Source organism: Microtus oregoni, unplaced genomic scaffold (assembly GCF_018167655.1).
Source record: "Microtus oregoni isolate MIOR12 unplaced genomic scaffold, Mior012 000009F_ref0000495, whole genome shotgun sequence".
Classification (NCBI taxonomy): Eukaryota; Metazoa; Chordata; class Mammalia; order Rodentia; family Cricetidae; genus Microtus; species Microtus oregoni.
Genome location: NW_024543068.1, coordinates 24837834 through 24853682, shown reverse-complemented (window position 1 = coordinate 24853682; position 15849 = coordinate 24837834). Strand labels below are relative to the sequence as shown.

The following is a 15849-nucleotide window of genomic DNA, read 5'->3' as shown; positions in this document are numbered from 1 at the left end:
TCTGCACTCACCCAGTGTCTCTGCACTCACCCAGTGTCTCTGTGCACTCACCCAGTGTCTCTGCACTCACCCAGTGTCTCTGCACTCACCCAGTGTCTCTGTGCACTCACCCAGTGTCTCTGTGCATTCACCCAGTGTCTCTGTGCACTCACCCAGTGTCTCTGCACTCACCCAGTGTCTCTGTGCACTCACCCAGTGTCTCTGCACTCACCCAGTGTCTCTGCACTCACCCAGTGTCTCTGTGCACTCACCCAGTGTCTCTGTGCATTCACCCAGTGTCTCTGTGCACTCACCCAGTGTCTCTGCACTCACCCAGTGTCTGTGCACTCACCCAGTGTCTCTGTGCACTCACCCAGTGTCTGTGCACTCACCCAGTGGTCTCTGGGATTCTCCAGGTTGTTTCCTTATTTGCTGGTCCTGGTTAGGGCTTTTCTTCTCCCAAGGCAAATGGAGCGAGGAAAGTGGACCTTTTTGCCAGCCTTTTGCTTCTTTTCTGTAAGAAAAAACATTTAAGTTCTATTTGTGTTTTACACAGGTTTTGTGTTTAGTAATGTCCGTCCACCAAAGTCCTGACTTGTTCCAAGAACCCTCGAGTGGCTAATTACATAGTCTGTACCTGAGAGGCGATGTGTCTGATTCCCCGTGGCGAGCCACTGGGCCCTTTGCGCTGGAAGCTGTTTGTAACAGTTACCTTCCTGTATACCATTCTAGCAAAACAATATGTGTAAAAGGAGGAGTCATAAAAAAATTACAATTCTCCAAGGGCAGATACTTAATATCTGCATTTTACAATCTGCTTTCATAGAAACAGGCTTATCAATATCATAGCCACTTTGGTTGCTCATGTTTAGTAAATAGTTTGATAAAATGTGTCTATAGCCAGGCCATGGTGGCACTTGCCTTTAATCCCAGCACTCGGGAGGCAGAGGCAGACAGATCTCTGTGAGTTCAAGGTTAGCCTGGTCTACAAGAGCTAGTTCCAGGACAGACTCCAAAGTTACAGCAAAGCCATGTTTTGAAAAACCAAAAGAAAAAAAAAGGTGTCTAATTTTAAAATGTGCAAAATAGCCCTTAGCTCAGCTTTGGTCTTGACTGAAGTCCTTGGGAGACACTGTAGTTTTTGCTGTTGTGGGCTAGAGTAAGTATTTTGCTAGTCAGACCAGAATAATTTGAAAGGCTTTTTTTTTTTCTTAATTTGGGTTTAATGATGAGTTTAACAACATTTACCTAAAACTATCAGTTTCTAAGACTTGGCTGCTTAGTGGAACCACGTAGAGATTTAAAAACCAGCAGGCCTGACCTGGGCCCTCGTGTCTCGTGTTGAACTAGTCTGGGATGCAGCCTCAAGGTGGATTCTTCAAACCTCCTTGTGGAATGTTTGAGAACCACTGGCCTGAATGAAGGTCTTCCTAATCTGAGCTTTGTTTTTCCAAGAGAACTTCTTGGTTTGGTTTGGTTTGGTTGACCTTTCTGAGACAGGCTTGTTATGTAACCTGGGGTGATTTGAAACCCTTTCAAATCATTCAGCAAATGACTTTGTTTTTCTCTCTTAGATGTCAATTCTGCTGCAACTATAAAATTAAAAGCAATTTATTTTTCAGAATTACATGCTCAAAATGTGCACAATAATATTGAGTGATTTTTCCATCACTCAAAATGAAAAGAAAACTGACAATTGATTTTTTTAAAGTCTTTAAAACATTAGGTAATCTAAAAAAGTCTTCTGCAAGGAATATATGATTTGATCAATAAAAAAAATACTTGTGTAACCTAAGTTACTGTGTATAATGTTCAAGGGATTTGGAATTATAACTGAACAGATGGTTCTCAAAAGAAATACAAAGGGCCAATAAGTGTTTTTGAAAGTCCTCAATAGCCTTTGCCTCCAAGGAAATGCAGAATAAAGCTACTTTTCGATTCAGTCCATCTTACCCCAGTCAGAATGGCTGTCACCAAGAAGACAAATGCTCTTTGCTGGCCAGACTGTGGAGAAAGGGGAGTTCCCATCTACTGTTGGCTGGAGTGAAATCGGCTCAGCCACAATGAAAACCAGTGTGGAGGTTTCTCGAGAAAATAGAACTAGAGCTACCACGTCCTTCCACAGAAATATGAGCTCCTCTGCGTGCATTGCTAATGCGTCACAATAGCAAGGAAATGGGATCTGCCTAGATGCTTATCTATAGATGATAATAAAATGTACGCGTGTACAGTGCAATTTTATTCTACCATAAAGGAAAAAAATTATGAAACTTGTAGGAAAATGAGTGACAGTGGAAATATTAAATCAGGTTATAGGCTCAGAAAGTCGAATTAGCTCTTATATACAGATCCCAAGCTTTTAACTTTTATGAGTGTGCATTTAATGTGGGGTAGAGTGTGATGGCTGGCAGGAAACTAGAAAGGGGTTGATGCGGGGCAGGGCAGGGGGGCTGCAAGAGAGGGAGCTGGGAGGGTAATAGAACTCATGTAATAGGAAGACAGAAATGATTACATGGCAGGGTGGGGAGGGGCAAGCAGGGGAGAAGGGTCCAAATGGGGGCGGATCGTGAAGGTGGGAAAGAGGAGCAATGGGTAGGGAGGTTTAGCCAAAACCAGTTACGTACATGGAAATGCCATGCAGTAGCCTGTTTGAATGTTGATTAAGAAGAAAAATGTGAGTATTTTTCAATTTGTTTTCATTCTGACTCGGAAATAACAAAAAGAAATTCTTTAAAAAATTGTAATCACTCCGTGTGGTGTGTGTTTGGGCACGTGTGTGCATGTGTGTGTGTGTCCCTGCAAGGGCGTGTTGGGGGCAGTAGGTAGAGCACGTGTATCACAAAACATGTGGAGTTGAGGGGACAACATGTAGGAGTACACCCATCTCAGAAATCAAACTCGGGGTGTTAGGCTTAGTGGCAAAGAACTTTCAACCACTGAACCCCAAACCAAAACCCAAAACGTTTTTAATAATTTAAAAGTGACTTGTATTGTTAGTGTTTGGTTCGGATATATCTCATTACGTTTTTGCTTATAAAACAGGAAAGGTAAGAAGCTTGCTGATCACAGGGCTCAGGTGAATTCTGGCATCTAGCATTCTGAGATCCAACTCACTCCTCTTTCCAGTTAGCGACCACCCCGCCGCCCACAGTCCCGCCACTTGGGGTCCTTGGCCAGCTCACATCTATCTGCGCCTGTCCCTGACGTTCCTGTGTGCTTTCAGCACCCAATGAGAGAGCTTAACCTCCGTGACTTCTTCACTAGGAGAGCTCCATTAGTTTTAACTGTCTCTTCTCTTGTCCCGGGGTACTTGGTAGAATAAAGAAACTAGTGTAATGGGTGTGGAGCAGGGCAGTACCTGAAGGGTTGTAATGACATATTATGTCCAGGAGTGGGCAGCAGAGGGCTGCTGTCCTGGAAGGGGTCCAGGGAGTCTGGAGAACAGCAGGCAATTCAGAAGGTGGAGACTAGGTGGCTGTGTGATGGTGGAGTAATTCAAGGGCCAAACGGTATTCACTTCCCCGGGACGGTGGGAGATTCTAGAGACTCGACCTGTGCTTGATATTTTATAACCTCTGTTTGTTGTATTTAATATTTCACGACTGGGGAATGCGAGGAAGGGGGTGAAGCAGCAGGAGCCCATCTGGCTTCAAAGCTCACATTCTACTCCGTGTCCGGGAAGCTGAGATAGATAGGCAGCGCTATGCAGGATGGCGATCTGCATCCAGATCTCAACTCAGCTTTGAACCTCCGGCTCCCGGTTCCCTAACCCAGCTGCCTCTTAGACAAATTAACACTTCTTATGGCCCATTTTTGGCATATGCAGGAATTAATATACATTTCAAGGATTCCAGATTCTCTTCCTACTGTATCAGCAGTGGGCAACTTGCAGCCTAATAGGTAATTCTATAATAGCAGGCAAAACCGCAACAGAGACTTCAGGGCTGGCAGTGCCAATAATACTATCTGGCCCTTGGCAGAGGAGGAGCTGCCGAGCACTGTACTGGAATGTGAATTCCATTTGAGCAGGGACTGTTGTGTTCAGCTCAGTAACCGAGGTATCTTAGAGCTTGACACAGGCTAGGCAGTTAGGAAATACTTGTTGACTGCAACATTTCATTGGCTCTAAATAGCGTAGCTCACTTTTTTGTTCCTGTTTTGTTTTAAGGGTTTGTTTTTACTTTATGTGCATGAGTGTTTGCCTGCATGTGTGTGTGTGCACCACACATTTCCTTCTGCCCAAGGAAGACATTGGATTCCCCTGGAACTGGAGTTACAGACTGCAGGGAGCTGCCATGTGGATGCTGGGAACCAAGATGTGGATCAGCTGCGAAGGCAACCTGTGCTTTTAGTGACGAAGATGTTTCTGCAGCCTCAAGCGCCCAGCTCTAAATTACAGCTTTGTCTCTCAATATCCTACTGACTTTGGGAAACTCTCTGTAATGACTGTATTCTTTCATGTATCCTTTTCATTTGTAGTGAAAATACAATGTTCATTTTATTTCATTGTAGATGTTTACCGTTGTGTGGTCTAGAAACAAAATCAGTCTTCGTTTTCTCTTTCTTTTCCTCAACCTGTTTGAGCTCAAGCTTTGTCAGAAGAGCGGTTCATGGGACTAGACAGGAGCCTGCCAATGTCGACAAGCTAGTCCTAAATGTTTTCTCTATAGAGTTAGGTAGTAGATGTTCTAGACTTGGAGAGTCACATGGCCCCTGTCACAGCTACTCTGTCATTTATAGCACGAAACCACAGGCGTATGTAACATATGAATGAACATGGCTATAATACACTCCACTTCTCACCAGTCTGTAGGCTTTCCTCAAGGATACTAATGACAGGCAGAAAGACTTTTGGCTATAGTTTTTTTTTTGTTGTTGTTGTTTTTTGTTGTTGTTGTTGTTTTTGCTTTTTTGAGACAGGGTCTCACTATGTGGCTTTGGCTCTCCTAGAATTCATTCTGTAGACCAGACTTCCTGCCTCTGCCTCCTGAGTGCTGGGATTAAAGGCCTGCACTACTATACCCTGCTTAGACCTTTTGACCCCAGGATATGGAGACCAGTGGTCCCCAGCTTATTTTACCTCTACCTTGAATCCTAAGCTAAATCACATATTAGCGGTTTATATTTCTCTATATATTGATAGTCAAAAGCACAAATTTTAAAGGATGGCAACACCAAATATAAGCAGAATATTTAATATTTGCTTCCTAAGCAGGAACTGATGTGTGGAGACCACCAGTTGCTTTACTAGCTATGATCCAAGGACTAGAAACCACGGTCTAGAACCCGCCTTATAGCCACAGTTTAGCATTTAGCTTTCGGCTACATCTGAATAAGTGCCCCGATGGAGTCAGGAGACAAGTGAGTCCCTGCTCTGAACTCTATGACACTTAGGAACGAGTGAGCTCTTGAACTCTGCTTTGTCTACGGTGATGGATGTGGTTGTGCCTCGTCGGGGAAATGCACAGAGCAGTCAGGTGGCCAGGGACCACAGACATGTCCACAGTGCATTCCACCAGGCTCCTTGGGTCTGTTTTCAGCAGTGAGGAGGGCCGACCCACAACGTCCCAGCTGCTCAGACTTTACTTACCCAGCCAAGCCTCCAGAAAACAGGTTGTGCCCAGGATTGGAATGCTTTTTAGCCCTGGCTCTTTCCCCTGTTTTACTTTTATCCCATTTCACCTTCTACACTGATCTTTACACACAATCTGATGGTTACTTGTTGATATTCAACCCAAATGATCTCAGAAACTGCACCCATGCTAGGCAGTGTTCCTCTCATCCCATCCCCGCATCTGTCCTCATCATCCTGTCCCCTCATAGCTATTTCCCACGGTCCCTTCTGCTCAAGTGACTTCTTCACTGGGAGTTCTGGGCTGTATCCATGCAAGGGTTCCCTCTATTTCTCACGACATCCCTATTTTGAGCAGAGTTTGGGCGCCAATCTAACGTGACACAGTCACAGGGATTGAGGGTGAAGTAGACGGCTGGGCTGTTAGCCCATGAAGCAAGGTCATGCTACACGTCTGCATCTCAGAAATACTCAGAAGACATCCCTCGATATATTTTTTTTTCCAGAGAATTGCTATTTTAGCACCAAATTCATCTGAGGAAGGAGAGATGAAATTATATTCATTTTTTTCTGTTCAAGAATGTAGGGAGTTTGCTTACTATTATTATAAAATTCAGTTAATTTTGTATGTTTGGATGTTTTGCTTGTATGTACTTCTGCATAAAGGCCTGGTAGCCACGAAGCTTAGAAGAAGGCAGGCAGCAAATCCCCTGGAGCTAGGATGGTTGTGAGTCATCTGGTCGGGAAAGGAATTGAACCCTGGTCCTCTGCAAGAGCAAGGAGCACTTTGAACCACTGAGCCATCACTCCAGCCCCAGAATGCAAGAATGAAAAGCCTTTTAAACAATGTTTCTGAGTTGGGTGTGGGGACTCATGCCTATAATTCCAGCCCTCAGGAAGTCCAGGCAGGAAGACCCTTCACAGCCACACTAGACTCCACAGGAAAATCCTGTCTCAATAATAGAGTATCTAGGATTTCGTTTTTTACAATGAAGGAGATTTGAGATGGGTTCGCTTGAAAACTATCCTAAGCAAAAGAAAGAACTGACAAGAGTATTCTAACAAACTCAACCCAAGGTGAGTACCCGTGTTTGGTGGGATGCTCAACATCAGTGAGCACAGTCCTTCCCCTCCTTTTGGTGACCAGTCTCTAAGGAGCCCCTTATTTTGATGTCACTAGCTACTACAAGGCAACAGGAAGTCCTACGTTACCGAATTCGTCAGAGTACTGATCACGACGAAGTTCAGAAGGTGATTCCTCCAGCATAAGAAGACGCAGCCGTTCGATGCCGCCCAGCAACCAGGCACTAATGGCCTCGATCCTCTTATCCCTGTATTGTAGCTTCTCTATTAGAGTTATAATTTCTTGCAAGGTGTCTTCTCCGGTGGTCACCAGTTCCTTAAAGGAATGGCATTTGGGGGCGGGTGTGAATATAATTACAACAAAGTAACATTCTGAGTGGTTTCTTTCCAAAATGATGTTATGTATGAAAACTTGGTATTAGTCACACGAAGTGACTTTTAGAACTATGCAGAGGCTATATTCAAAGCAGCCTGCCTGACTCGTTCCCTGCGTAGAGGAGGAGGGGAAGAGAGGTGCTGAACACCTGGTAAATACAGAGTGAGTCAGAGCTGTCAGCACAGGCTCACAACACAGATGTATTGTATGTAAACTTGCAAAGACAAAGACTGAATGAGAACAGAAGGAAAGGAAAGGAGGAGGGAGGGAAGGTGTGAGGGAAGGAGGGAAGGAGGGAGGGAGGGAAGGAGGGACGGAAGGAGAGACTGATCATGGTGGCTGACTGGTAGTGTAAAAAGATAACTTTTGAAAGGATTAAGATTTCATAGTGACATTTAACACAATGGATGTGATGCTGACCCTACCCTGTCAACCTTCCATAGTCTCACAATTCTGTCCACATGTGCATGAGTACATACCAGTACATGCACATGTGAACATGCACACATGCACACATACACAAAGATGAACACACACACACACACACATACACACACACACACACATTTAATGGCAGGTGAACTCCTTTGGAAACACGATACACAGAACAATTCAAGATGAACCCTCACCTGAATATTGATCTGAAATTGTGCCAGGAAATCTGAATAGTGTTCTGAAAGATTTAAAACACAATGGTTACAAAAACAATCAACATTTTAATAATTAAAATGTTTTTATCTATATGTTTCTACTTCCAGAATGATGGGGGGTGAAAGGGCAAGAAGGAGGAAAAAGGAGGAGAAGGAGGAGGAGGAGGAGGAGGAGGAGGAGGAGGAGGAGGAGGAGAAGAAGAAGAAGAAGAAGAAGAAGAAGAAGAAGAAGAAGAAGAAGAAACTCTGCCTCTACTTGACCTAAGTCAAGGCTCAGACTGAAAGAAAACTAAATTGCAGAATATATGAAGACTTTAGCTCAACGATAAGAACACCAAAACCACAAGGTAACGAGTGAAAAACTTGAGTAGCCAGGTAGCAGATGGCAATGTCTCTGCTGCACCTGCTCGCGTCTTGCATCATGGTGCTGATCTCCTTTGTTCTTTATCCCTGGAGTCATGTGGGACTGACACACCGACTTCCAAGGCCAGGACACAACAATGCCATGAGAGGCCACTCACCAGCAGTGATGTGTGGAGACCGTGAGAAGGTGTCCTGGCCGGGAGTTCCCCCCAGGCACGTTGAGAGCCACCTCAACTTTGAGCTTAGGTATAGGTCTTTAGATGGTTTCAGCCCCCAGACGCTGAATGTCCAGAGAACAAGAGGTGGGTCTTCTCCAAACTCTGATCATGTCACCAGTTAAATAAATTCCTTGCCTTAAGCTGCTGACTTTATGATGTTTGTTGGGTATTATTTGTTTTTTTAATTTATTTTTTATTTATGTGTGTAAGTATCTATGTACGAGTGGAAATCACACAAGTGTTCAGGTGCTCAAGAAGGCCAGGAGAGGGCGTTGGATTCCTTGCAGATGGTGTATAGCCAACATGAGTGCTAGGAACTGAACTCCAGTTCTCTGGAAGAGCAGAAGGTGCTCTTTGATATTTATTATGCCAAAATAGTTCATTGGTTCAAGGTAGTTCAAGGAAAGATGATTTTAAGACAGCCAAGAACCACAGGAACTAATGACCATCGCAGGGAAAGGCAGATCAAAACCACAATGCCATACCATTCTATGCTTGCGTAAATTCTAATATTAATGCTTTAACATCCTCAAATTTTTAAGTGTTGGTGAGGAGATAGGGCAACAGAGTCTCTTTCACATCACTAGTTGGATGAGAAATTTGAACAACAATGTTGGCAGGCTAGCAGTTTCTTTAAAAAACACTCAGACAATAACCATGCAACCTAGTCATTCCATTCCTAAGTACCACATAAGAAATAATAAAAAAATAAAAAAAATTCAGAAAAATACTTCCAAACAAATGTCACTAGTTGTGATAAATGAAGAAGGCAAATGCCCCTCAGCTGATGTGGCAGTGTGAATACCAGTGGCCCCATGAGCTCACAGGAAATGGCACTATTAGGAGCTGTGGCTTTGTTGGAGGAAGTGTGTCACTGTGGGGGCAGGCTTTGAGGTCTCATATTGTGCTCAAGCCACACCCAGTGTCTCAGATCACTTCCTGCTACCTGAGGGTCAAGATGTAAGGACTCTCAGCTCCTTCTCCAGCACCATGCCCACCTGAACACCACCATGCTTCCTGCCGTGATGATAATGGACTAAACCTTGGAGCTGTAAGGAGCCACCCCAATTAAATGTTTTCTTTTATAAGAGCTGCCATGGCCATGGTGTCTCTACACAGCTGGTGAAGAGATGATGCATAGCCGTTACTGCAGAAGTGCACCAGCGGGAGGCACTGTGGTTCCTGAAAGCGTGTGGCTTGTTCATTGTGGTTGTTTTGAGACCACAATAGTTTAAAACTCCAGTCCAGGCTGGCATGAAACTTACTATGTAGCCTAGGCTGGTCTTTAACTCACATCAATTCCTGTTTCAGCCTAAGTGTTGGATTACAGATGTGAGTTCTCCCACCATACATGTGCACATCTGACTTTATGAAGGAATTTTTAAAATACACTTTGCAGAGGCAAAGAGGCCAAGAGCATAAGGGTGCATACTACGTCATCTCTTTAAGAATTTGTTAATTGTTAGTGTTAGAAGGCAGGTTGGTAGCGTCCAGAGCCTGGAGGTTGGTGGTGTCCAGAGCCTGGTGGAAGATCAGCTGGAAAGGACAGGTGGCAGCAGCCACTTTTGTAACTGAATTAAACAGCGGGCAGAAAGGACTTAAGGAAGGAGGCTGTTTAGGCCTATGGTTTCAGAGGACTCCATTCACTGTGGCACAGTGGAGCAGCAGGCAGTGCTGATGGGGCTGTGTGGTGGAGATTCCAGGTTTCTTGGTAGCCTGGGGGAACAGAGGATGCAGGCCGGACTCAGGGACGGTTAAAACCTTTAAAGGCCTGTTCCTGAAGATGTGCCTCCATCAGCCAGGCCTCACTCCCTAGAGGCCCCACAACCTTCTGTGTGGCTCCACAAACTCATAACAGGAGCCTAGGAAGAACATTTCATATTTAAACTGTGACAAGATGTACGGTCACGAACACGGTTTACACTTTGCTGTGGTGGCAGGGGCAGCCAGGGCTCATCTAGTCCTCAAAATCGTCGAATTTTTAAATGGATGCAAATGAATAAAAAAACCGATTTAAATAAGAGCAAAGCCGAGTGGGGGCGCGACTTACTGTGCTGAACTATCAGTTGCCAAGACAGGTCCCCTGACTCCTGCACGGTTGCTTGCTGCCTTTCTATGTAGATCTGGGTTTGTTTCTTCAGGTAGGCAAGATGCTGAGAACGAAAGGCACAGGACAGCTATCAGCTCCTGCTCACCGCACAGAGTACAGCATTCATGCAGTCATTCATCAAACATGTGTCGATGCTTCACAATGCCACCGACTGTTCCACCGTGTCTCCCTCCATTCACGGGAGAAGACAAAAGGTCCTGCTTTCTTACTGGTTCAGCAGCCAAAGAAATAAATATGGTGCTCTAATAAGGCTGGACAAAGGAAGACGTTAAAAGACCTTCTGCCCCAATTCTTCATATCCACAAGAAAAATGTTCCTTGTGCAAAAGAGAGCAATAGAAATTCTTGTCCTTTTAGTAAACGTTAGATATTTTCTCTATAGGAGGAGAGACTAGAAGCCCATTTTAGGATAAAATTCCTCTCAAGTTTGTGTCAAAGGCTTGCTGCCCGATCCTGGGTTGAGTATCTGCGGGCTACTGAGAACCAAAGTTTTTCAGAGTACACAATCTTTCTGAGAAGCATTAGCCATTCAGCTGTTTCCGCTCTACCAGATGAAGCATGTGGTTGCTGGGATAACTCTCGACATTTAACAGACAGACATAAATCACACAGAGCCATGTGTGAGATCTCCATAACGTCATCGGGCTAGTCAGTGGCCAGGCTACTTCCCTTACCAGGCTCTACGGAAAGAACTTTTTTTATTCTTCTCTATCGGTTAACAATTCTTGTAACAAAGAAAGAAACAAACAAAAATCAGAGTATTTTCTCATGTAAAAGGTACATAATGAGCCGGGCGGTGATGGCGCACTCCTTTAATCTTAGCACTCGGGAGGCAGAGGTAGAGGCAGGTGGATCTCTGTGAGTTCAGTGTCAGCCTGGTCTACAAGAGCTAGTTCCAGGACAGGCTCCAAAGCAAGACAGAGAACCCTGTCTCAGAAAAAAAAAAATACGGTACATAATGCACTACCTGACTTTTGAAGTTGTTATGCGCACTGAATCGGATCAAGTCTCAAACTCTTGGGACATTGATGCAGACCCTGACTTGGAGGTTATTACAGTTTAGTGGGGGAAATGTTTACAAAGAAGCAACATTCACCCTGTGAGACACTTGATGAAGGATGGATGTCCTTCTAAACGTTCAACTGCAGACACTAAGGACAGTGTCCCCAGTGAGTGACAGACTCTAACTCACATCTTTCAAACAAAGGGATAGTATATAAATTTCTTTTATAACTGTCTTGTAACATTATGAAATATAAAAGTTATGTAATATTCATGTATTATAAAAAGGCTGTTGGAATCAATAGTTCTGAGCACTAAAATCTGAATTTAATAGATTTAATTATTAAACATGCCATTCTAAAATTAAAATGAGTAAATCTTAAGTATAAACAGGCAAGCCTTACTCTTTTGAGATATAAGCCCAAAAATTAGTGGTAATAAATCGAGATTATAACTTTAGGGGCTAAATGAACAGACTTCTTTGCTCTTGAATTATCAGTTGATATGGTACAGACAACTTAATTTTTTAGCTAGGCAAGGAAAACTAGAACACGAATTTTACAAATGAAGATAACTGAGAGCCCAAGAGCACACATACGGGTGTTTCTTCAGTTGTCAAAGGGACTCAGATCTGAGGACACCAGGGCACACACCCACCAGAATAGCTCAGCGGCACAAAGACAGTTGGGTGAGTATGACAATATTTTTCTGAAAATATTTCTTGATTGACAAAGAGACTAACCCTTTCTTTGGCCTAGGCATATTATTATGCCTTGAGACTATTTAAAGTTATGTTCTCAACCAGCTGGCCTGTTGTGTGCTCAGCCTGTCTGAGTTTAGCCTGCATGTAAGAGAACAATGCAACCAACTTCACTTGGACTTCGCACGCAATCAGCTTTTACAACCCAAGATAAATTCATAGCTTTGAGCTTAAGTTTTGAACTCTTTCATGCCCTTGACCTAGAATAACTTGTGTGTGTGTGTGTGTGTGTGTGTGTATGTGGTGATTACTGTTTTCTGAAAGCAGCTAATAGGTTAAAAGGAGCCTTAAACTAAACAAATATCCCATATATGTTGGAACACGTGGATATAGGTTGATAACATCTCCTTGAGGTTTTGAATGCTATTCTGGGTCAGTTAAGTGACTGTTCCTCTTATAAAATTTTGATAAGATTTCTGTAAAGAATTCCTCCATCTCTTTCCCATACTGTGCTTTCTGTGCTGTTTAATAAATATAGAGCTCTTTGTAAAGGGCAGACACAGTCACAGAGCAGACAGAAACACAACAGACAGGCACTGGGGATTTACCAGGCGCACACAATAGACTGGCTAGAAACAGGCTTCAGACAGTTGGAAGACATGGGGAGAAAAGCGGAGATTCCAAAACTGGGCTTGTGCTTGGTCAAACTAATCTAAGAGGAAGTCTGTGTGTTCGTTTCTTAGTGTGACAGGGACACAGTGTGAGTGTCAGGGCTCTCACTCATTGCTGGTGGGAGGGGCATTCAGTGCCTTACCCTTTGGGAGCCTGGCACTCTGCAGGACTACAGAAGATGCACCTCCTGATGACTTTGCAGTTTTAGTTAGGATCTATACCCAACGGAACTATGCCTGTCTATCAAAATAATAGTACCTGAATGGGCTTAGGAACAGGACTGGTAACAGCCCAAAGAAATTCTTCAAACCCCCAATAATAGTACTGTTGAAGTAAATACTAGTCATATGGAGGAATACTATGCAGAATGAAGAGGAAAGAATTATACTCAGTGAGGATGAACCTCAGAGGTAGGAGACTGAGCAAAACCGTGTATGCAGCATCGTCCTTTGCTGTGGGACAATGGTCTTTTATCCTGTCACTTGTATTATTTTTAATAAAAATGATGATTGGCCAATAGCCAGGCAGGAAGTATAGGCAGGGCAACAGCGACCAGGCAGGAAGAGGAGGTGGGGCCATGAGAATTCTGGGAAGAGGGTAGTTTCAGTCTGTAGTTGTCACTCAGACAGAGAGGAAGCCAGACACAGAGCAAGCAAGAGGTGACTGCCTCGCCAAAAAAGGTACCAAGCCACGTGGCTAACACAGACAAGAATTATGGGCTAATATAAGTTATAAGAATTAACAAGAAGTCTGAGCTATTAGGCCAATCAGTTTATAATTAATGTAGACCTCTGTGTGATTTCTTTGGGACTTAACAACTGTGGGAACCGGGCAGGACAGAAACCTCACTCAACAGTCCTTCACATGTAATGGTTGAACCCAGGCAAAACCAATCTCTGGTTTTAGAAGTTGGTGGTATTCTTGTGGGGAGAGGTGGGAACGACTGGGGGGGGGGGCTGGTGGAAGACTGCAACCTTCTAAAGTTTGTTATGTGCATTATTCTTGTCTTTTCTCACGTGAGTACCGCTGGTCCAGGCAATCAATCTAGGGAAAGTGAAGTGCTGCTGAACTTACTTCTCTTAATTTTTTGTTTTCCAGGATGAGAAGGGTTGCCTTCTGGTCATTTACATAGACTTCATTTTCTAAGTTCTTTAGAATTTCAAAATGCTCTTTGGTTTTTTTACTTTCAATATCTCGTAAATGTTTTAATTCTGTCTTCAAACTGTCCTGCCCAAACATAAAAGACATTGTTATCTCCCAGGGGTCATAGGGCAGGGCACCAGCATTAGTCTGCCTAGGTCACCTGGTTCTGCACTCATCCCTGAGCCGTCCAGTTGACTGTGGCAATCTTTTAGCAAAAGCTGCTTCCTAAAAACTTGTTTCTGGATTCTGGTAAGGTCACACGTGAACCTGAAGTACCCTAGATACTAACAAAACGTCACAGAATAGGACACATTTGAAACCCGGCCAAAGTGGGGAGCTGGGAGAAGGATGCACTGACATTTTAAAGGGAGACAGAATGTTCTAGAAGGAGGTGATATTTATTCTATGAATATTTATTTACCTGTTTATTTTTCTGCTGTTCGTTTGCTTTTGAGACAAAGTGTCAAGTATCCCAGGCTGGCTTCAGGACTCACTGTGCAGCCCAGGATAACCCTGAACTCCACCTCCCGAGGGTTAGCATTACAATTGTGATCCACCATACTCAGTCTACATAGTGTCGAGACCTGAACTCAGGGCCTCACACATTTCAGGCAAGTGCTCTTCCAACAGATCTATGTTATCAACCCTGATTCTTTAAAAACATCATTTATTGAATATTTTTTTCTTACTGAATTCTCTATGCAGTTCTTAATTATTATAGCATCATAAACCTCATGGTCTTTATCCGTCATGTTACTCATCAGGAGCATCTTCTTAGAAAAAAGTGTGTGTGTGTGTGTGTGTGTGTGTGCATGTGTGTGCATGTACATTACACTTGCTTCTAATGTTCTTGTCCATATTTCTTCTTACCCACAGCATATCAAAGATCATGTTTGGTATCCAGATATTCGAAGAATAGGATAATTTCATGTTCAATTGATCAACTCCACATAAAAATTATAATGAAACTATAGATTGTGTATTTTGAAAGAGATTAAACATTTCTTTGCTCCTGTTCTATCTCCCACGATCTCTGCGTATTCAGCCTCAAAGAGGGCAGTCTGGATCCCCATCCTATAAACGAGAACACCTAAGTCTCCTCAAGGGTCCATATTTTATTCTCTCATTATACTTGAGCTGGTTCCAGATGCTCCCACCTTGTTAATCATGTGTTAATCTGATGGAATTGAGAACCGTAACACAGAAGATGTGTGAAACTCACTTCCGGCCGTTTCTTTGAGGGCGTTGCAGAGATGATTAGATCATGAACAAAATTAGTGCACTGAGGGGTTCAAATCTTGTACAGAGTATTTGGAGGCCTGGGTGGAGGAAATGGATTTCTGGGCCTGCGCTTTTCTTCTTCTTCTTCTTATTTTTTTAAATTTATTTATTTATTAAGGATTTCTGCCTCCTCCCCGCCACCGCCTCCCATTTCCCTCCCCTTCCGCCGATCAAGTCCCCCTCCCTCATCTGCTCAAAGAGCAATCAGGGTTCTCTGACCTGTGGGAAGCCCAAGGACCACCCACCTCTATCCAGGTCTAGTAAGGTGAGCATCCAAACTGCCTAGGCTCCCCCAAAGCCAGTACGTGCAGTAGGATCAAAAACCCATTGCCATTGTTCTTGAGTTCTCAGTATTCCTCATTGTCCGCTATGTTCAGCTAGTCCAGATTTATCCCATGCTTTTTCAGACCCAGGCCAGCTGGCCTTGGTGAGTTCCCGATAGAACATCCCCATTGTCTCAGTGTGTGGGTGCACCCCTCGCGGTCCTGAGTTCTTTGCTCGTGCTCCCTCTCCTTCTGCTCCTGATTTGGACCTTGAGATTTCTGTCTGGTGCTCCAATGTGGGTCTCTGTCTTTGTCTCCTTTCGTCGCCTGATGAAGGTTAATATTCAGGAGGATGTCTATGTGTTTGTCTTTGGATTCACCTTCTTATTTAGCTTCTCTAGGAACATGAATTATAAGCTCAATGTCCTTTATTTATGG

General features: G+C 43.7%; 1 protein-coding gene across 1 annotated transcript in view; it reads right to left on the bottom strand.

Annotated features, from left to right (window-relative positions):
* The window catches only part of Ccdc175 (coiled-coil domain containing 175), a 56488-nt gene that overhangs the window by 1453 nt on the left and 39186 nt on the right, over window positions 1-15849 (bottom strand). The window contains exons 16-21 of the mRNA XM_041658672.1: window positions 13799-13951; window positions 10292-10394; window positions 7640-7683; window positions 6764-6950; window positions 3338-3413; window positions 617-707 (exon numbers count right to left, since the gene is read on the bottom strand). Of these exons, the coding sequence (XP_041514606.1) occupies window positions 617-707; window positions 3338-3413; window positions 6764-6950; window positions 7640-7683; window positions 10292-10394; window positions 13799-13951 (654 nt within the window). The remainder of the gene's footprint in view (window positions 1-616; window positions 708-3337; window positions 3414-6763; window positions 6951-7639; window positions 7684-10291; window positions 10395-13798; window positions 13952-15849) is intronic.